Source organism: Cryptotermes secundus, unplaced genomic scaffold (genome assembly GCF_002891405.2).
Source record: "Cryptotermes secundus unplaced genomic scaffold, Csec_1.0 scaffold233, whole genome shotgun sequence".
In the NCBI taxonomy this organism is placed as follows: Eukaryota; Metazoa; Arthropoda; class Insecta; order Blattodea; family Kalotermitidae; genus Cryptotermes; species Cryptotermes secundus.
Genome location: NW_019739213.1, coordinates 454,485 through 477,824, shown reverse-complemented (window position 1 = coordinate 477,824; position 23,340 = coordinate 454,485). Strand labels below are relative to the sequence as shown.

Sequence of the window (23,340 nt, the reverse complement as noted above, 5' to 3'; positions counted from 1 at the left end):
CTCACGGTTCAAATAACAGTACCCGTCACAAAGGTCAGCTCAGGGAAGTCTCACCTCACAGATGGAAATTACGAGTATATTACATATTCTGACCGCCTCTGTGGTCTAGTGGTCAGTGTTTCTGGCTACAGATTCAGAGGTGCGGGCTCGATTCCCGGCGCTACCATTTTTTTCTGAGAAGTAGTGGGTCTGGAACGGGGTCCACTCAGTCTCGTGATGATAATTGAGGAGCGGCTCCGGTCTAGAAAACCGAAATTATCGGCCGTGGGGATTCTTTGCGTTGACCACGCGACACCCTCTATCCGCAAAATTTGGCACTAAACATCGCCTACAAGCGGCGGTCGTTCGGTCGGTATAGTTCGCTTGCGGACTAAACTCACGGAGTTCTTTTTTTGGCATGTTCTAACGTTCACCTGTAGAACCGGTAATGAAAGTCTTAGGGTGGCCACATATGAACTGTGTCAAGACAACCATCAAGACATGAGACAAAGGGTGCAGTCTTGCCTCATTCGTAATTCGTCAGCATGAAGCTGACGTCAGCATCATGACTCAGACGGTTGTGCGGAGATTTTCATAATCTCATTCCTTTCAACTGTGCTCCTTTCTTTGCGTCATGTCGCAGACATCGTGTCTTGACTGTTACATGTCTTGACGCATGCCGGTGCGTGGCCTACCTTAGGCACTAAGAAGATAATTAAATGAGAGTTGGTATAAGGTCTGCCACCACATTAACACAGGACACAGAAAGAATGTTTATTTCTGGTGCTCACTAACTCTTGCTGAAGCATGGAGCCGCCCGTTGAGGCGACGAAGAGGATGAGCGGGTTTGATTTAGGTTTCAGCATCTATGAGAAAAATGTTTTATTGAAAGTATCCGGAATAATTCACTTTTGCTATTTCATCCACATGAAACTCATGAGAAGGAATAAAATAAAAATATAAAATTATTATTTTGCCTGTACAAAAGAAATAATATTCAGTGTCCGAATCATGCCCCGTCCTTTTAGGTACTTTACTTTGCATCATTTATATATTACACAGGCCGAGCCAAAGCTCAAGCGGTTAGTCGCTGGCTTCCCACCGCGGCGGCCCGGGTTCGATCCCGGGTCTGCAAGTGGGATTTGTGGTAGACAAAGTGGCGCTGGGGCAGGTTTTCTCCGAGTACTTGGGTTTCCCCTGCCAATCTTCATTCCACCAATTGCTCCACAATCACCCTCACCTATCATTTGGTGCTGGTACAATAGGCCTGAAGTGACCGCAGTGCAAGGAATTAGTCCCACCCAGTAGCAATAAGAAAATGTATTATACAATTCTGGTTGTTTGATTAACCGTGGGTTTATACAGGCCATCTACCATATCCGCATGTTTCGCGGCTCAAATTCAAGCTGAATTATTTCACGCAAATTTATACATCTATGTTTCTCTGATAAACGTATTTCCCTCTGTGTTTTTTAAGTATTTCTCTAAAATTATGTGTTTGCTTTATCCTGCAATGAAGAGGAAAATACATCGAATCAAATTTTGTTGCAAGAAATAGATATATTGATGTACTCTGTTAAATCCTGGGAAACGCAGATAAACACATTTTACGAATTTCTTGGATATAACAGTATAGATTCTGAAAGGTTCTGATGTTGGTGATGACACACAGAATTACTGGGTCCAGTGATTGAGATTAGCTCTTTCCAAGGGGCCCCACTGAGTAGGTGTCTTCCTTCCTCATCTGAAGACGGAAATAGATTCAGTTTCCGAAACGTCGTGTCCTGTACTGCCTAGAATTCCGGAAGATGGAGAAAGTAAAAAAAGTCAGTAATTCTGTATATAACAGTCTGAGAGGCAATGCAAAAGAAAGGCTAAGGCGTTACTTAACATTGTACTTTGACATTGCAAAACACGTACTTCGGTATATGAAGCACTAAACAGCACGATCAGGGGAAGTCTAACAACTTCATACCTGATATAAATAAATGAAAGTAAGGGTTTTTACTTTTCATATACTTTTGGCACATTTTACGAAATACAATTGTGTGATTATAAGCATAAAATGCCGAATTTTATGTATTTGTAACAATATTATTCAAGATTATTTGAGAATATAATCCATACCAGTGTTACAATTGCCAATTAAATTTCAATTCTGGGTGGTAGCAACGTAAGATGCTTATTCACTGTAATACGAGTACGTAATAAATAAAAAACAAAAACAACCTAAAAAAGTTCAGAAATATTGGATACCTACATGTCTCCAATTGAAATATGAAACTCCTCACTTTCATTCTCTTTCGGGATCAGGAATTGGTTAATTCTAGATTTAACCTGGGACCACAGAACCCAGTCACTCAAAATGGAAAGACGAAGTGTGTTACGTAAAATGTGGTCCTGATTCATGAAAAATTTACACTCACACAAACACTGTTACACTAATAATTATGTCCTTTACAACTCTAATATAACGTGGGTGCGATCTGCCTGCAGTAGTGAGCATAACTATCAGTGTTATGAAAATAACACAGTGTATCTAATTGTTCTTAATGAACAGAGAGTAAGTCTCTTGTGATCTCCTTCTGGCATCTGACGTATTGCATCAACAGGAATAAGAAATGTTCAATCTTCCAAGATTATGTACTTCACTGTCGCGACTTAACTGCAGTCATATTGCACTTATTTCTTCTCCCTCTATAATATCCCTGTCTGCGGAGTTTACTCTAGTTTGTCTCAGAGTTCCTACTGATCCAGCAGAACTTCTCGGACTGCTGCTTTCTTTAAGCTGTGTGCAAGAACCATTGTGCCTTGGAGTGCAACCCAAACCACTTCCTAGTCCTTTCTTTCCCCTCAGGCTTCCAAATTCCCCTCCATCACCAGCACTTCTTCTTTTTCCCCCACCAAGAGAAGATCTTCCACTGACAGCTTCGTAGCCGCACTTGCCATCGCAACACCAAGGTGGATAGTGCGCTGTCAGAATCCTCCTGAACGCTTCACGGAACTCCGTGTTGAATATGGAGTAAATAATAGGATTGAAGGCCGAGTTTGAGTAGCCCAGCCACGTAAGTATCTTGAATACAATGCCGGGTATGCAGGTCTTGCAGAAAGCGGCCACGATATTCACACAGAAGAAGGGTACCCAGCATATCAGAAAAACACCCATGATGACGCCTACGGTTATGGCAGCCTTGTGGTCCGACACATGATACGGGGAGGACTGGTGATGCATTTGCACCTTGTTGGCAAGAGCATGTTTAGAAGATGTGGAGTGAGTGGGCGAATTTGAGTCCATAGTGGCACCGAAGTTGGTGGTGGCTGAAGAAGCAGTGAGCGGCCTCGTAACTGCGCGTATGTTCTTAACGTGCTTCTGTGCGTAGAGGTAGAGGCGGCAGTAGATGCCGAGCATCACCAGCGTCGGGAAGTAGAAACTAATGCAGGACGAGACGACGGCGTATGTTGGCGTCAGGTCGAGGGCACAGGTGGGGTATTCAGTGTCACCTGCGTGGTATACGAGTGGCTGAGGAGGACGGTGGAGGCCCAAGGAGATGGGGAGAAATGAGATTAGAGCCGCAAGCAACCATATGCCAGCGATGGACCCCGCAGCCACCCTTCTTGTCACCCAGCGTCCATATCTGCGACAAAATACAAGAGTCAGTTACTCTCCTGATATATTAAACTTGTTACATATTATTTTCCAATTAGCACTGTGTGCGTTGACATTGCTTTGGAAATTATTAACACAAGAGAACCAAAGCTCCAAAATTGTGACAAATATTATGTTTCTGGACAGTAGCTATCGTCCTGTTTTTATCTAAAATATCGGCCTCTTTTTATTTAACAACATAAAGTTTTGAAGGCTGAATTCTGTCTCCGTCTTCAGGTATATCAGGATCAGAAGAATTTCTGCAACGAAAATAATAACATAAGACACGATCTAATGTTTAATAAATATCCAAAAGAATTCGTTGACTCCGTAATGAAGCCATCGACTTTCTTCAGGGCACAATCATTATTCTATAAGTTAAGGATATTTCCGAGAAATTCAGACACATCGGGAACCGTTTCAAGCTCAGGACCATTTTCAAAATTAAATATACACTCCGAATGACATTGATAAAAACTGGACGGGTTAAAGATGTTCAGTAGATGAAGCGGTGTGTATGCAGCATCCCATGTCATTANCTCTTTTTATTTAACAACATAAAGTTTTGAAGGCTGAATTCTGTCTCCGTCTTCAGGTATATCAGGATCAGAAGAATTTCTGCAACGAAAATAATAACATAAGACACGATCTAATGTTTAATAAATATCCAAAAGAATTCGTTGACTCCGTAATGAAGCCATCGACTTTCTTCAGGGCACAATCATTATTCTATAAGTTAAGGATATTTCCGAGAAATTCAGACACATCGGGAACCGTTTCAAGCTCAGGACCATTTTCAAAATTAAATATACACTCCGAATGACATTGATAAAAACTGGGTAGGTGAACCCTATATGATTCCAAGTATGCATGACGTCCGTCCAATAGTCAGAAAGCTAGCGAACATCATATTTATAGAGACATACATGTGGAGCGTCGTGCACACAGACGGAACTCCACAAATCACTTTTTCATACCCCGGGAATGTGAAAATTAATTGTTCAATATAACGGGATCTATTATTTCAGCGTGAGAATGTCTTCTTATGCTGCACTGCTTTTTCACATTCAGATATAATGAAAACTTATTCTGGCATATAGACCCGTTGCTAGGCGGCGACCGCGAGATACGCAACTGTACAGCGACCGTTTCTAGGCAGTTGCCCGCAAACGACAACAAAGGTTTTGTGTTTTATGCTCTGTACGCTAAACAATAATTGAACGGCAACAGAAGAACGGTATTCGCTGTGCGGTCCTCGCTGAGATGTTATAATCAGTAAAATTGAAGCAATGAGTTAGTTGCCGGTAAGAAGGTGAGCATGGAAGCAGAGGACATTGTTGGATTCGTCACCAGGCAATTATTGCTGAAGACACAGCAGAATGATAAGAATTAGTACGCGCTTTACTCGAATTAGCAACAACGGTATTGCTAAGTGTAGTTACGATCAGTAAGTGTTCAATGAATCCAATTATCAATCCAAACCCCGTCTATAGACACCCAAAAACGTGATAGCAAAAATTCTACAAAATGTCGAGATCAATTATTTCTCCATCACAGTTCTCTCTCGTACATACTACATAAGAAGGTATAACTGTTAATTTGACACTGTGGTTAAATTCATGTCGTCAAGATTCGTGGACGAGTGGAGATAAAATTCCATGCATTCATAAACTCGGCAAGGTTCACTTCCCGGTTGCATTACTCAAGTGCGAATGGACCCGGTATTCATCACACCAGAAGTTGGGTGGCTCCATCGTCAGTGTGGATGCAGTGGGGGACAGAGTCTCTGTTTCAACAAGGAAGCGGACGCCGGCCGCCCAGAACCTTCCACTGTACTGACTGAGCTACTCGACTGCCTCACGCAAGAACTAGAGGAATACTGTGGCCAGAGGCAGGATGTGCCCAAGCGCCTTCGCCAGAGCTTGAGATCGAGAAGGCGTGGATCCTGAACTACGCATACTATCGCAGCCGAATATCTAAGTTGATTGGTTCCCTCTCTGTATTCGGATGGACCGATTGCCATTATCCGTCCGGTTGCCATCTGTCCAGACTTCCAGCTAAAGTCTTTGTTAGCAGGCCTACATTCAGAAGACCAGAGTCGGTTCCTTCCACTAAGCCAGTAGTTACCTCAGTGGGTCCTTGATGTGGATGTACCGGTCCAGGGAGATGGCGCACAGATTGAGGATGGATGCGGTGGAGCACATCACATCGAACGCGATCCAGGTGTCACAGAACTGCGCCCCGAACATCCAGTAGCCCAGTAAGTCGTTCACCACGGCGAAAGTCATCACTAGGCTGGACACGAACAGGTCTGCGATGGCAAGCGACGCGAGAAACAGGTTGCCGATGCGTCGCAAGGCGCGGTCCGTATAGATGGCTACGCACACCAGGATGTTGCCCGCGATAGACAGGAAGATGACCAGCGACAGGAAGATGCCTGCGGAACGGATGCAAAAACTACGCTCACTGCCAACAATACCAAGAAATGGGGAATTCTAGTGAAAGTGTTTAAGAAAGTTAACTTCTATTTAAACACATATATTCAGTCACACATAACACCAAGGTAATATTCTGGTATCTGGCTCCTTCTATTCTGAATTTAAAAAATACGTACAATTTCTTGTAAATATGCATATGTGCATGTGCGTAGCGCGTGGTAACAAGGACATACTTTGACGCAACGAAACGATCAAATACAGTAGAACTTGGTTATAACGTCATCAAAGGGACCTAAAAATAGTGTCGTTATAAACGAATGTCGTTGTAACCGAAATGGGCACTTCCACAGTAGCCTTATGTTAGTCACGTAAAAATCTACCAAAAACCGAGTTAAAATGTTGCATTTTTTGTGAAATACGTAGTTAAGTACAGACTAACGTAACATTAACGTGGAATTGCCCAAATGTGTAATATCAAAGACATATTACAGCGCTTTTCACTGACAATACACACCGCACTAATACTGTATATTAAAGGTAGGCCTACTCACCAAATTACAGTAGATTACATCAATTGTTGTGCCTTACTGTACCTAGATACGAGTACAGTAATCAGTTATCTTCATCTGTTTCCTGTTACTTGCCCAATATACACTTTCTAAATTACGTTCAATGTCCATATCAGAGAAATTCAGGAATGAAAATGACGTTACATACGAGGTTGATGCATTTGTGCATGTCGTACTAAGCAAGGTATGAAAACAGTTGCTTTATGAGGAATTAGTTCGTACCATTGAATATTTGACGCAATAGACAAGGTGTCGCAGAAACCGATGTTGCTATAACCAAGTTTTACTGTAATTTAAATAGTCGAAGGGAAGTTGGAAGACTTAGTTCTTCTTTCACGTGATAATGATCATCTTTTCGGAACAGAGCTAGCTGATATTCCTGAGAGAGGAATATCCTCTGCAGCATGTAAAAGGATAAAAACACATATGTAATCCAACTGACTCTTATAGAAAATGTCTTAATTTTCGTCATGCTAGGATCGTATTACGAACCTATAGTAATCACTTCGATGAAAGAAATTTTGCATAGGGGATCTATATTTGCTTATTTGCAGTCCATCATAACTAATAAATTGTATTCTTAAATCTGATGGTATAAAGTTATTATTTATCTAATTAAATTATTTTCGTTATATTAGCATTTTTATACAGTTACTTAAAATAATTATGCAGACCTATTTTTTTTTTTCCTTTGGCGCTACAGCCTCAATTTTGGCCTTGACCTACCTCCACGAAATTCCCCGTTTCACTTCGGTTTACTATATCTTAGACATTTGGTAGGATTCCTTGGGAGGGTGATTATCACCTTGTCGCAAGGTCCCTCCCTATACATCAACACAGAAAATTGCGCGCGCGCACACACACAAACACTGAACATCCATGCTCTGATAGGATTCAAACCCACGATCCCAGCTTCCGAGCGAGCGAAGACAGTGCATGCCTGAGACATCTCGGCTACCGTAACAGGCCTATGCAAGCCTATAGGATAGCTGAATTCCCGTTGAAAGCTCGTTTTGCCTCAGCCTTGCATTTCAGTATTAACTTGTTATGATAAATGGTTTCTGAGCCAAAGTTTCCCTGAGACATTCTGTTTCGTTATTTTCCAAATATACGTACTCCTTCCTGCACTATTAAACCTTTGTAGCCTGAAGTTATTCTAAATAATATTGAAACACTCAGCTTCCATCACACGAAAATCAAAACGGGTCTCCGTTACAGAGACCAAATTGTTAATGTTATTCAGAGGAGTAATCGTTATTTATTCTGCAAATCATAATTGTACATTGTGGGCAAAATCCAGGGCCTTTAATATTTAAACATTTGGATAATATGCTCACCATTATCTTTAAGGATGTGACGGACCGAAACTAGTAATTTTAACTTCTAATATTCTTGTTATATGAGACTGTGAGTTACAATATTTGAAATATGTATATTTTATGCAATTATTATCAAAGGTGATACTGTGTTCCTAATGAATTATGAAACGACAAACCTATAATCAATCAGTCAATTCATTTATTAACTACCCCGTTATATCATTTTGTAGTTGTAACGGAATTGCTTACTGCTGTTTTATTTAAAAATACATTCATGCAAAATGTTTCAGATCTTCCCTGGCTTTGCTTTCTCTGCCATAGCACCGAGAATTCTGAAACAGTTTAAAGTAAGTGGGTACAAATAATAAGAGTTAATAACAAGAGGCACACGCAGCGCCAGTCAAAATTCTGAGTCCAGTTTGAAATATTTAGTCTGCGCATGATTGCGAGGTCAAGAAAACGCCGATCTATATATCCACCCCGACATGCTCCCTCATGGCGTAGTGCTTAATTAGATATGTACAAGAACAATTTTGTTATTTAGTTTATGATGGTCCCAAAACTCGAGATGCAGATTTCTGACATCAGCTGCCGTAATAAATACACACTTTGTATTCTGCTTCATTCCCTTATGGAAAGACTTTGAAATAGGCCTAATGTTGCCACTACGCTTTCAATGTGTGTGTGTGTCTTTGTGTGTGTTGTTGTTGTTTTTGTGGGTCCGTACACACTTCTTCATATCAAAACAAACTCCGTGATTTTAGTCCACAAGCGAACTATACCGACCGAGCGACCGCCGCTTGTCGGAGAAGTTTAGTGCCAAATTTGCAGATAGAGGGTGTCGCGTGGTCAGCCAACGAGTCTCCACGGCCATTAATTTCGGTTTTCTGGACCGGAGCCGCTGTTTCTTTGAAATGGCTCCTCAATTATCATCACGAGGCTGACCCCGTTCCAGACCCAATATTTCTCAGAATAAATCTGGTAGCGCCGGGAATCGAACGCTGACCACTAGACCACAGAGGCGGTCAGACTTCTTCATATCATGTGTGAATATTACTTTTATGTCAACGATTACTAAAATGGCGACAATGCTAAATTATTAAGTTTTATCTAATAAATTTATGGCAAGCGGATCCTGTAGACTGCTTAAGTAAGGTTTCTTAAAAAACTTGGATAATGCTACAATAGTTACGGTAATGGAACTGCAGGATTAGAAATGTATGTAGTACTATGAAAGACTATTAGACATGTCCGAAACTCTTTCTCCGAGATAAAAGTTCAACTTCTTCGTACTTATAAAATGAGAAATCCTTCTTAAGATTCAGGTATCTCCTTAGCTGAACACTAAATACACAACTCTATTACTAAATACTATTCAGATGCAGTCTACACACTTATAACCTAAGAACATGTTTCTAAAACGTTTTTAATATTATCTCTCCACGTCCATCTAAGTCCATCAGAACACCTCTTCATATCAGCCTTTCCACTCTAATTTTCTGTTGCTTTCTCAGCCCCGTATACATGCTACATGCCCACACATCCTCATGATTCACTACACGCTTATATCAATCCCGTTGCTCTTCCCTGCCTGGTCCAAGTATTCTCCACAACCTTCCCTTTCAGAGAAGCTCGATTTGTACTCTTCCTTTGGGGCTTAAAAACTCATTTAAAAAGAGAGTTTAATAGCTTAAGGATTACATAGTAGACAGGTTCTGGAAGGAAAAACTATCTCAAGATGGGATAAAATAAAATTTTAATTTCTGTAACGACAAGAAATAACTAGATTGTTAATCGGCTGCCCGGGGGATGTTCTGTATAAAGGAAATACTGGTCAGAAATAAGAAGGGATAGAAATGTTAATCGTAGTACTTCTTAGGGAAAATATTTTCAAGTATTAAGGTTAGAGTGAGTAATAATAATGGGTTCTGGATTTGATGACTGGGTTTATTGGAACTTCTTTACAGTTACAGTCAATTAAAACAGATCACACATTGAACTCCTTCTGAACGACGTCTGTCTGGCGAATCCCGTATGTAGCACCTCTCGCTGAACTAACTTCCATGCGGACCGAATATAGATCACCAAATCGAACAGTTAATTGTCCTTTTTTATTCTCTGTTCCGTCCGCTGCCATGAAATGTATGTCAATCTCGGAGCAACGCTTCCGTTTCTCCAAGCGTGTACGTTTCCGCGTAACGTCTGTCAATCTCGTGACGACGCTTTCCCTCTCTCTCTCTCTCACGCACTCACGCACTCACGCGCACACACACACACACACACACACACATATATATATATATGTATATAAGCGTATAAGCGTATCTGTTATTATGAAATGTGCTTTCAGCAAGTCGTGCTGTAATGGACTATTCTGTCACAGTATAGTGGAAATTTCGACATAGTAATTTGAAATCAGCTGTAGGAAAATGTCAGAGTTACAGGGCGGCAGTTTGTAAAATTTTCATTTTGTGTTCCGAAAATTGCAGAGATTCCATAATGAGAATTCTGAGTTATATTGTTGAAAATTTTCGTGCATTATAGCAGAATTTATTAAAAAACAAACGCCAAGGTAATTCACCTAGGCTAAAATTCTTGACGACTGAAGTCGAAACACTTTGCTTCCTTCCACCGTTCTCTAATATCACGAAGAAGGAAGTATAATCCTTCCCGAAGATATATTTTCGACACACCACTGACGAGATATGGAAAAACACACGTACATTAATGTGCTTACATATTTTGGGAATTCAAGCACACAGACTCAACACGCGATTCCTTAATTGCGACTGCGACAAAGCATTCCGTGATAAAAATTTTTTTTGCGCAAAATTTTCGCTGAAAACAGGATTGAATCTGAATGCTATGTAGCAACGCTGTATAGGAGATAAGAAAATAGTGACCGAGGGGCACGTGTGGCTGGCATCACATCGTGTGGTTGTCTTTCTGTACGTTTTTCTTTTATTTGTAATCACTGATAGTTCTACTATGTTACAGTATCCTTCATCATTTTATTTGGTATGTTAATTCTGATTACAATTTTATTTTTGGCGATATTTATTAAACAGTTACAAGAGTACATCTGTGTGCACTCTACAACATTATTTTCACCAGAAGCCATACTGGACATAATGACCCCTATGAGGTAAAAATGGCAAAGTTATTCCTATAAGAGGAAGTGAAGGCCCACAGGGTTGTGAGACGTCGCGGCACCCACATTTTCTAGACAGTCAGCTCACAGATGGCGGTGAGGTCAGCCTTACGCGCCTGTCGACACTTACCCCCCAGGAAAATTCCCAGTACTCATTTCTGTTAGAGGCTGAGTCGACCCCGGAGCCATAGTGCCGCTGGAAGGATTAGGTCAATTGAAAAAAATAACGTAATTGAGACTCGAACCAGAGACCTTCTTGTGTGTAGTGTAGTGCCTCAACCAAGCTACCGCGTGCCCACAACCCATATTAGTATTGTTCTTACTTTCCTTTTTAGATTAGAATGCATCGGTATGCTTAGTTGGTGTAGGGTAATCCATAGTCCATGTCCGATAACATTAATTATATAAATACAGTACGTACGTATGTATGTGGTGTTGGAGGGTTTGGAGGTGTTGCAAACGTTTCTTCATGGTTGTACACGGTAGAATTTCCGGAATGGCGACATCCTGACTGCATATCATTTTTAAGAATTTATCGATGGCTGACAGAACTGCACAATGGTACCTCATCCTATAGATGATATTGGGCTCAGAGCAATATACGAACAGGGACACCAGATGTCACTATCGGAAACCGTGAACATCGGTGCGTCAGATATCTCGGCGACCCGAACTCTCCCGTTCTGCTGCATACGAGGCTGTGCATCATACATGGGGGATTCGAAACAGGGCTGCACTGCCATAAGCTCCATGTTATCAAACATGCAATACAAAAAACTTAACAAATGAATTTAAACTCATCTGAAGAATCTCGCTATATGATGTAAGTGTAAAATGCTGCGTCAGATTGTGCATTCAGACGCACAGGTAGTACGTAATTCTGCCGGCAGGTGGATCTACAAAGGGCAACCCATTTCTCGTAAGCAGTGGCAGTTTTCATGGAAATGCTTATTTGCAAGAACTTCTTGAATATTGTATTTTTCTCAGTAATTTGTTTACGATTTGATTGTGAGTATGCGAAGCGAAACGGGTAGTAAAATAATAAGGGTAGGATATTCGTCATATGCAGAGCTGATTAATTTATGAAAAAGAATTTAATTTGAACAGAAAAGTCGTGAGATCAAAATAACAAGACAGTGTAAAGTAACAATTAAGACGAAGCTATAAAATTATGTGCTAACGGCTTGATAACAAAACATTACAACAGATCAATTATCATAAATATAATTAAAAATATGCAAATAATTTACAACAGCTCGTGGTATCAGTTGTAGTGGCCACAACTTAAATCGCTGCTCACTGTTCGTCTACCGAGACACCATATTGCATTTTCAAGGCATGTTGGTCTCATTGTTCTTTATGGAACTGCGTAATGAATTGTACAGACGCGAATTTCAGGAAAATCTACGCGTGTTTGTAGTACTCCTTTATTTCAGTCATAATGGAATCCTTACAACGACGGTTACGAAAACTAACACTGTTTCGACTATAAATAAACATGTGTGGTTAAATATACACGAGCTTAATTAGTTAGGTTGGCTAGTTACGTAGATAGATTATAAGTTGGTGACTGAATAGTTACTGGTTCACTCTGTTAGTTTGTTATTTAGTTATCAATTACAGATTAAATTCAAGAATCTTGGAAATATATTATATTCCCTGTGAGGTCTAAGGCATTCATGCCAATGAAGAATTAGGTTGTGGTCTTCTGGGCTAACACCGTGTAGTTTGGCAGTTCATTGCTTACGTTTTCTGGAACATACTGCCTCCAACTTGAGAGTAAAAAATATAAACGTATCCTTGTAACAGGCAGTGGAGGCCCATAGGGTTGTGAGATGTTGAGGTTTTCACATTTTCTAGACAATCGACTCACAGATGGCGGCAAGGTTGTCAGCCCTACACACCGGCCGCCCTTTAGCCCCAAGAATATTCCTGGTACTCATTTTTGTTAGAGGCTGAGTCGACCCCAGGGTCATAGTGCGGCTGGAAGGATTAGGTCAATTGAAAAAATCCAATGACCTCATCGGGACTTGAACCCGCTACCTTCCGGCTTGTAGCATAGAACCTCAACCAACTGCGCTACCGCGTGCCTCCTTTCAACTTGAGAGTAGTAAATTTATTCTGAAGATGGAAATCTCAGGTCTCACCGAAAATTTGATAACCACTTACCAGACTACACTACGTCGTACCTTAAAGAGTACAATGTAAATATCACATTCGAAATATATCTTCGTTACTAGTCCCTTCTTTTACTTTATTATGACTTAATTTCAATTTCGGATTTGAAAAGAACTTCTGTGTGTAAACTGCTCTCATGCCACATATATTGTCGTCATATTCAACAGAATAAGAGATTCCAGTATAATTTTTTTGGTTCCAGTTAATTGCTTCATTATATCTACATTTCATGCCTCTTTGAGAAATGCATTTTTGCCGTATTTGTCACCACGTTCGCAATTGGGTCCATTCAATTATATAAATCACCCACTTCTTGTTCTCGGAGTTTAATAAATTCATTCCACGGTTGTTGAAATTGCTTGTTGAACGTCTCCTTATGAACAAAAGACTAATTTAAGTCATTAGAGAGCAGTTCTTGGCTGCAGCTCCTGAAATATTTGGTAATATGCAGTTCTACAAAGCAGAGGCTTTCGAACGAGGCGATGAGAGGAATATTTGGACCGAAGAGAGATGAAGTGACAGGAGGTTGGAGAAAACTGCATAATGAGGAGCTTCACAACTTGTACTCTTCTCCAAGTATAATTACAGAGATCAGATCAAAGAAGATGAGATGGGCAGGACATGTACCACGCATGGGGCGAAGATGAATACGTATAGGATTTTAACAGGAAAGCCAGAAGGAAAGAGACCACTGGGAAGACAGAGAGAGGTAGGAGAATAATATTAAGATGGATCCTGGAGAGATAGGATGAGGTAGCATAAACTGGATTGATCTGGCTCACCATAGGGACTAGTGGAATACTCTTGCGAACACGATAATAAAGTTACGGGTTCCGTAAAATGTTGTGAAATTTTTGAGTAGCCGCGCAACTAGCAGCTTCTCAAGAACGTTTCATTTCCATGGAGTAAGTTAGGTCGTTAGCTAGAGGCTTACTTTACAAGATATCAATAAGACGGGATTAGTAAAAAATGTTTCTTCTGTTGCGGCAATTTACCTCGCGTACATTTCGTACTTTGCTCATACAGAATGCCTTTCTAATATATGTGAGCTCATCCGTTTGTGTGTGTTTACCAGTTCCTCATAAGAACTTGCTGAAAACGTGATATAATTTAAGGCAGTGTTGTACTAATATGTCTTCAAATCTAGCAATAAGACGATTACGAGAATTATATAAGTAAGTTCCTAATTATATGTCCCGCTTCCATTTTCAGCTGCGAGGTTAGGGATCCTGCTCAGGCCCTGTTGGGGGCGTTTGTAGGAGTTAGTCTCGATCACTGTCACAATATACTTAAGGCCATGGGTCTTGTCCAACATAGTGCTTATACGTGTATATCGAACAGGCCACTGTCACAGATCTTAAGGCGACCAATATCGCTAATACCTGAGGTGTTAGTATCACTAGCTGTTGTTAATTGGAGGAGCTGATTTGTTTTGTGCTGAGATATTTCCTGTAAGTATGGAACATTTGTCAAGTCCATTTTAACGCAGATTGAAAACAAACAATTAAAGCGCCGAGCAAAATCTAGGGGCCTAGTTAGATTTCGGTTTTATGAAGATGATTAAGGAACCACTGGACGTAGGTATTTGGAATTTGGTACGGAGAGAGTTCGTAATCAACTTAGGAATATCTTTTAATAATAGAACGCTATGTCATCACCTGAAAAATCTACGTATATTAATTTTTCATAATATGTTAAAGCATTTTGAAGAATGCCTAAGTATTGTAGAATACCTAAATTAATAATTAGCCTGTAACATATATCTCGAATAGTTCTTAAGTTCTATTATTTTAAGGGTGTTACTTTTATTGCTGTTAGGCTTATTATGCCCTAAAGCCTGAAATCTCATAGGCCTATATGGAAATTATACGTAAAAAGCATGTAAATTCACTTGTAATATAAAATAAGAAAGAGATCATAGCTACTATTCAAGATCTTCAATTATCAAGAAACACCATTGTGAGGCGAATAGAAATGATGTGTGGAGATATAACTGAACAGTTGCTGAAAGATGTTTCCAATTGTGTTGCTTTCTCCCTCCAACTGGATGAATCTACAGACATCAGAGACACGGCCCAGTTACTAGTTGCTTTTACGACAAACATCATGTGTCGTGTTATTTTTACCAATATTTTTGTTTAAAGCGAGGTACGACGATAGGAGGGGTGGTAGATCACTGGCAGTTTTGACGCTAAAACGTCGATCATAAACTGTTTGAAGTTGGACATGCCTGTTATAGACTTTCGGTAGGATTCCTTGGACGGGGATCAGCCCGTTGCAAGGCCGCTCACTACCTACACAGGACAACACAAACACAGAATAGACGTAGATTGATATCCATACCTGGAACGAAATTCGAGCTTAGGATCTCAGTGTTCGAGCATGCCAAGGCTTTTCATGCATCAGACCGCGCGGCCACTGTGACAGGCGCTGAAATCTATATTACCCAGCTATCCATTCAATTACTCACAAAGGCAAGTATCTGTTCATTTGACAGGTTGCTAATTCACCAATTACGAACATGTAAGGGTTAATTCGATGGGATGTACCGAACATTTGGTCTATCGGTAATGCTCTAGACTTGTATTCAGGGAAGTCCTTGGTTCGCAACTCGGCACGGACGCCGGTTGTGAGTAGTGGTTTTTTTTCGTGGATCTTCTTATTTCCTCGAGGAAAATCCTGGGATAAGACAATCGTATCCTTCAAAGTCCTTTCGAAATCAGCATTCACCGGTCATGCGATACTGAAAGCACTGTTATATGACTTACTTAAAGGAGATGTTGGGAGGTACTGGAAGTGAGTATGCTTACCGATAAGCACGACGGTGAGTGTGGTGAGTGCATCTGGTTCGAGCTCTTCCTCGTCGGCCGTACTATTGCCAGTCAGCGCTGTTGTGGACAGCTCCGTCACGAGGTCATTCTGGAACACAGCAGAGATGTGACACTGTAGACACGTTCACAATGAACCGACGCGCGTTCCCACAATAGCCCTGTCAGGCCCGCTGTACGACTTGGACTGGCCCGGCCAGGAAATTGCGTTCCAGTACAATAGGAAGCTGAAACCAGAGTCTCAAAGTTACAATGAAAATGGAAGGAAACATGAAAAGAACAAACACACGAATGAAGTAAATTAAGATATACAAAGAAATGGAGGAAGAAACATAAAACTGAAAATAGGAAACGAAAGAAGATAGGAATAATTATGTAGAGAAAAAGGTCAGAATTGACGGAGAGGGGAGATAAAGCATGAGAAGAGAGAGAAAGAACAAACTAAGGAAGATGAAAGGAACAGAAATAAACAGAGAAAAGAAATAAAAATAAAATAATAAACACCGATATAATTATTTTTCAGTGGCTCTTCCAGCCCGCTCAGGGCCCAGGCCTCTTATTCAGTTCCGTAATCGTTTTTCACAGACGGTAGGACACCTTGAACGAGTGACCAGCCCATCGCAAGGCCGCTATCTAAACACAGGATAACACAAACACAGAATAAACATATACACGCACAAAGTTGGATTCGAGCCCACGATCCCAGCGTCCGAGAGAGCGAAGAGAGTTCATGCCTTATGCCGCGATCACACCGATATAAAGCAATAGGAAATTATATGAGAGGTGGCCGAAATAGGAAGAAATATACATTAAACTTTCGTCACATGTTCATTCTCTTTATTATACTAACATGAATATTGTGATTGTATGGCTTAATTATTTATTTTAATTACATATGAGTGACACTTCCTCATCGTCTCATTTTCGTCACAAATACTTATAGGCTCGTTTTAGGAAGTTACTAAACGGATAAAGCAATGTTTGCTCCTGCCTGGCTGAAAACATGCAAATGCTCATTTTTATTACTGACAGTCAAGAAGATCGAACCCAGAACTGAGTACTAGTCCAGATGACTTTTATAGTTTATAGCTTCCGCTAGCCTCAGAATGTGGCCTCAGAAGTACCTTCCTTAGCGTCTTGTTCTCACTCTTACTGCTGGGAGTGTCGCAGAACCAGCAGAGTCTTGCCCTGGAGCTGCGTTAAACAAGCTTGTGGCTTACAGGCGGAGAATGGACGACTTAACGGCTGCCTCACAGTGAATTATATCGTCCTTGTGGAATAATACAAGAGGCAGTCCACATTAAACTTTGTAGGTGGCTTATCGTTAGATTACCAGAACCACACTCCAAGGGTTACCATTATCTTCTGGTATATAATGCCGTGGATTCCTTTGAAAATCAACCGGCGTTTCGGAGAAATATATCGTATCTATTTTCAGGGTCGAAGAGTAATTTTAAAGCTCCACATACATGTTCCAATATTATTGTGCTTGGTAAAATCATCATATTAATTTAGATTTACAAACTCTCTTGTTGAAAAAATGAATGAACGTCTCTGATTGGTTCATAAACTGAGAATCCTACAGGACGTGTCTTAGCGAAGATCCGTATTTCAGGCTAAAGTGAGTGAGAATTTATAAGGTGTGGTGTTCTTACCTGCTTATGTAATAATATATTAATGAAGCATTTTTTCCCATGATACTCACATATTTCAGCATTATTTTCACATCCTAATGGTCTATCAATAAATAATGTTTAGTACATGGGAACAATTTAATATGCTATTTGTAAGTCGGGGTGAATCTCAGTCGATAGTCTTGAGATTGTTTAATGATGTAATAAATGCATTTTTTGTACTTAATTTAATTTCATAAGTGAAACATTACATAGCAGAGTATAATCAATTTTAACATTTACGCACATTGTAATTATGTCAATATAGAAAAGAATAAAATAACATAAAACCTATCACATATAAAACACGTAGTTCATTTTGCTAACACTAAACTGAGAGCAAAATCTATAACTTTGAAAAACATAAACACAGTCTCCTCTCACAAGGCGTAACAGTCCAAAACATACCAGCTAATTTATTTTAGTCACAGAAAATATATGGAAATATACTAGAATGATATTTTCAGTGAAATTAGAAAAAATAATTCCACAAAAACTTTCAATCTCCTGGCTCAGAATCATTTATCTTTCCAACATCTGTTTAAAAGTCTAAAGACTGAAAAGCAGATCTTCCTACAGGAAGAACACAAAGTCAGTGTTTGGTAGCAGGGTGCTGATGAAAACAGTCGAAACTAAAAGAGAGGAAGTAACAGAAGGACGGAGAAAATTGCATAATCAGGAGGTTCATATAATTACAATTATAAAGCAATCCTTTTAGAACCAACAAATCCAGGGGGACGAGACGCGCGGGACATATATCATATGTAAAGTAAATATTCTTTTAAAATTACTGTACACCAGGCTGCACGGCGGCCTGTCAGACTATTACAAAAACAGCAAAATAAAAATACCTAGAAATATTGAATCGGAAGAATAAGGGACAGTGAATTAGTCCACTGTATAAAGTCGTCAAAATCTTAAAACTAGAATTCGAATAAAGATTATTGTACAGCAAACTATACAATATCCCGTTACACCATTACAAAAACAGCAACAAGAAGAACAATAAAACAGTGCCTAAAATATTCAAACTGGAGAGTAAAGGGGAGTCAATGAGTTTATTTTGTAAACTCGTTAAAATCTTAGAACTAGGACACTGTGGAGGTGAAAGGAGAGAGGAAAGGAGGAGGCCGTATATGTCCTTAAGGTTATTTAAATCAATATTAAGATAAAAATTACTCTAGCAGAATATGTAAATAGATCGCATTAAATATACTTGTTCCCCTTATACAAGGCAGAAGTGCCACAACGTTAGACACGATACGATGATCACCTCCTGAGATACCCCGCAACAAGCCAAGAGATGGAATGCTTTCCATTCTGAGTCATTACATGGGCATCCCTGCGGAATATGTTAAGTGGTAAAGACAAATTCACACTGGTTACAAATACGTGCCGGGTAAAGGTGAAGGGAAAGTTTTCCAAGGGTTTAATTAATTAAACACCACACCACAAAGACTTCGAAATGAGATGGAGGTGAATGGTCAGCGTCACGCCTCTGCCGCTTTACCCCTAGGAAAACAGTCTCCGATACCCACTGTATAGGAGCCTGCGTGGACCACAGAAAAGAGGAAAATCTCTTGCTGGAAATCGAACCCCGACTGTTCGGTGGCCAGCCCGTCGCCGAGTGCTATACTGACTGAGACATGCGCCGAGTCGCGTCTTAACACGTGCCCGCGTGTGAGACGTGCGTGACCAATCCGAAACCTCGCTACAATAATTCCTCAGCACCGAGGGAGCTGTGAGAGTTATGTCACTCTTGCATGTGCGGTTTCACCATGTACTGCGTGCATTTGTCTTGTCGCAGCGATTTGACGGAGCTATAAAAAGGGGCATGAACATCAGGATACGGGGGGCTTAGTCAGATGTTACGTCAGAGCGGAGCTGCTTCTTCTGCCTCTGCTTCATTCCTCGGCAGACTTGTGTGGTCAGGTAAAGGTAAGGTTAACCCTGTAACAGGCCATGAAGGCCCATAGGGTTGTGAGAGGTTGATGCTCCGAAATCTTCTAGACCAGGCATGTCAAACTCAACTTGTACAGAGGGCCACCTCAGCGCTATAAATAATAGTCCAGGGCCGCACTTCAAAATAGAAATATACATTAGATTTTGATAAAGGAAATTTAATTCTATTTATTATTTAGGAATAATTTCAATATAATTACCTAAAGTCACATATCTTACAGTTTTAAAAAGCAAGAGAATGCCATTTTTTACAAGTATCAAACAGCTTTTCAATATGTAAAAAGAGAGATTACATAAGAAATTATGTTAGAAATAGCAAAACATTGAATTTCCTGCAGCCTGCTAATTTATGTCTGTGTGAGACTTCTTGTCTTCTGGTCTGCTGGAAAATTGTCTTTACAAAAAAATATTTCTACTAAAATTTTAATATTGATTTTAATATCAATTAGCTCTAAAAGTTGAAGGGCCGCAATTTGTGGCTATGGGGGCCGCATGTTTGACACGGCTGTTCCAGACAATCAGCTCACAGATGGAGGTAAGGTTGTCAGCCTTACGCGCCGGCAGCCTTTTTCCCTGCAGGAAGATTCCTGGCACTCATTTATGTTAGAGGATGGATCGACCTCAGGGCCATAGTGCGGCTGGAAGAATTAGGTAAATTAAAAAAATCGACCTCATCGGGACTCGATCCCGCGACCTTTCAGCTTGTAACATAGTGCCTCAACCAACTATGCTACCGCGTACCCCATACGTGGTCAGGTATCCAGGGAAAAACAACATACTTCATTTTTTGTGGTGGATAGAACACGTGTTACAAAATCCCCCCCCTCCGAAAAAGGGGATGTTCCAGTGTGCTCTTCTGAAAAGAATATTTTCTATTCTTATGAACCAGAAAACGTCTATGCCGTACACACCAGAGCATCAAATATCCCGGTTCTCCTGAGGTTCATACAGAGTGATTCACAAAGTTTTACTCCCACTTAGGGAGGGCATTCCTGAGGTAATTAGGAACAAAAAATGTTAATATACTAATGGTATCCAACTCATAATTAAAGAGATACAGTAATTTGAAAACTGGCGAAAAATCCTTTTTTTCTTCGAATTTCAGTCAAAACAAATTAGAAATACAATACAAACACTTTTTAAATCGTTAATGTTTTAGGAAAGAAGCATTCTAAAACATTTTTTTTTCAATTTCTTAATTTTGCATTGTGCAACATTTTTCATCGATTTTGTGTTACAAAATTACATTATTTTCAGCATCCCATTCTGTAAACATACCAGTGGTGGCATATCACACCTTTCTATCAATCTGTTTCCTTTAAACTGTAGTGCTTTAGAAGACGACTGGCTTTACATAAGATTTTCAAAAATGTCTGCCTGCACGTCAACACAATGCGTCGCACTCGTATGAACCGCTCTGCCTATCTAACTACGCGCAACATTCAAACTTGTCTACCTTATCTGCTGACATAGCTGACTGGAACGTATGGTCGCCCACGCTGAAACATAGCGCTGCATTCACAATGATGCATTTTGAAAATCTATTGTTACTCCGTAACTATTGAAAATCTACCACAAGTTTATAAGGAAATTTTGCAGGAAATAATCCCAGGAATATGTACCGTAAGCCGGGGTAAAACTTCGTGAATCACCCTGTATATTCAGAATGTACATAAGAGTTATTTTACATTTCTCACTCACTCATATCTCTCTATGTCATACTTCCTAACAATCTCTCTTCTATTTAGTCAATAGGAGGTGTATCATGCGCTTACTGTGCTGCCTATTTCCTTTCCGTTTCTTGTTTCATAGCAACGACTATTTTCTTGGATATCTTACGATAAGCAGTCGTCATGATTACATTTCTGTTATGTGAGAGACAGTTTTACGCTCGCACAAGGGAACACGTATGACTACAGTTGCACATGTTGCAATCTTTAGATTTCGTAAAGAAAAATTGGAGATATACTTGTATAATTGTGAAGTGCTTGGGAACATTCGTTTCCATTGAAGAAAAGTACATAAACATGTAACATATCACGGACACACATTTCTCAGTTTCGCTTGACCTAGAAACCTATAATCGAATATAAATTAAAATTAAACATTCTCTTCCACAAAACCAAATTTAGGTCTTCCGCAGTTCCGATTGTCAGTGACTGTGAAACGGTTATTGTTAAACCTGTGATGCTTTTGTAACAGACCCCCATTCACAGAACTACTCGTATTTGTGGCCAATTGCCGCTCCCTGCGGCGGCTGCAACCCAACATTGCACACAACAGTTTGCTGTTCACAATTTGCACCTACATAACATGGGGGAACTGTGAACAAGTCCTAGTTCCAGTGACGTGATATCGCCCATAGATTGTTGCTGTCACTGATCGTTAAGTTGGTTATTTAACGACGCTGCCTCTGTCGACATTTTATTACGTTTGCTCTAATTGGTCTTCAAGGTCCTATTCGGATCGAGAGGACAGAATCCCATCTACACATTGGTTAGGAGGCTGAGTGGGTCCCAGAGCCGGTCACTGTATCACAATTTTAATTGGTTAAATTAGAGGAATACACTTTAGATGTTCTTCTCTTTATATTATCGATCGAAATTCGATCATCATATCTTCTTTAGTAGAGGGAGAGGTTTATAGGTAAAAACGCGGTAGAGGAACAGGTCACATACCCTGTGACCCAAACAACAATAGAAGGGCGGCGTTTCCTATGGACTGCGATTTGCTCATTGTTACGCAACGGTGCGGTAAACACATCTCAACAGCAGTGAATCAACATGCAACAATGAAAGAAGCGGTGTTTTCTGAGGGATCCACCCCGAGGCTATATAACGAGGATCTCAAGCAGCTAGAATTAGAATTGAGAGAGTTGGCAGTAGAAGTTGATTGACAAGAAGTGCTAAGAAAGGACTTAGACTGTGCAAAGAAGACTTCGTATGTGCTGCAGTGACAGTGAGGCTGTTATAAATCCGTTGCCAGGACAAGACTAGTGAAAACTAGTGTATAGCATTTAATTCTAAAGTGTGCAGATCAGTGATAGCGCTGTATTACTTGTAGTTGTGAGTTGAATGCATGTCAATAAATCCAATCACCCGATCCAAACTCCGTCTACAATCACGAATATTCGTGACAATATTATCCAGTGTGTCCACACTGCCACTGATAATATTAATAAGTTCAGTCTATAGGCTTTTCCTTATGCGCGGTAAGCACGGTTGTTAGAACGGTGCTCTTAGCATTAAGGCATAGATTTGAGATACGATTCAAATTCTGATTCCTGATATTTCCAGCTGTATGTGTAAAAGTTTATGTCTCTTATTTGACTGTTATGCCTCGGCTAAAGCTTCATCACTGTATATCGTGATATTGAAGAGAAATGAAAACATAACCCCGAGCCAAGAATGGATACTTCTGTTTGTCAGAGATAATATGTAGGAAACAATTAGTAACTCAAAATTTGAACCAAGTTCCTAATTGCATTGCTAAGCTGCGCGCTTACCGTCAACTTAAGACGTTAAGAGCTCTCAATTGTATCCTTTCTTCTTAACAGTTTTAGAGAGAGGTTTTAAAGTAATTTGGTGCCTCGAGCAC

At 40.2% G+C, this 23,340-nt stretch overlaps 1 protein-coding gene across 1 annotated transcript; it reads right to left on the bottom strand.

Annotated features, from left to right (window-relative positions):
• Positions 1-1,754: 1,754 nt before the first annotated feature.
• LOC111871664 (dopamine receptor 1) lies at positions 1,755-16,199 on the bottom strand. Its single transcript, XM_023864917.2, has 3 exons — positions 16,091-16,199; positions 5,753-6,062; positions 1,755-3,614 (listed from the first exon to the last, which is right to left on the bottom strand). The coding sequence occupies exons 2-3, from the start codon at positions 5,911-5,913 to the stop codon at positions 2,651-2,653; spliced, it is 1,125 nt and encodes a 374-aa protein (XP_023720685.1). The 5' UTR covers positions 5,914-6,062; positions 16,091-16,199; the 3' UTR covers positions 1,755-2,650.
• Between the last annotated feature and the right edge of the window lie 7,141 nt (positions 16,200-23,340).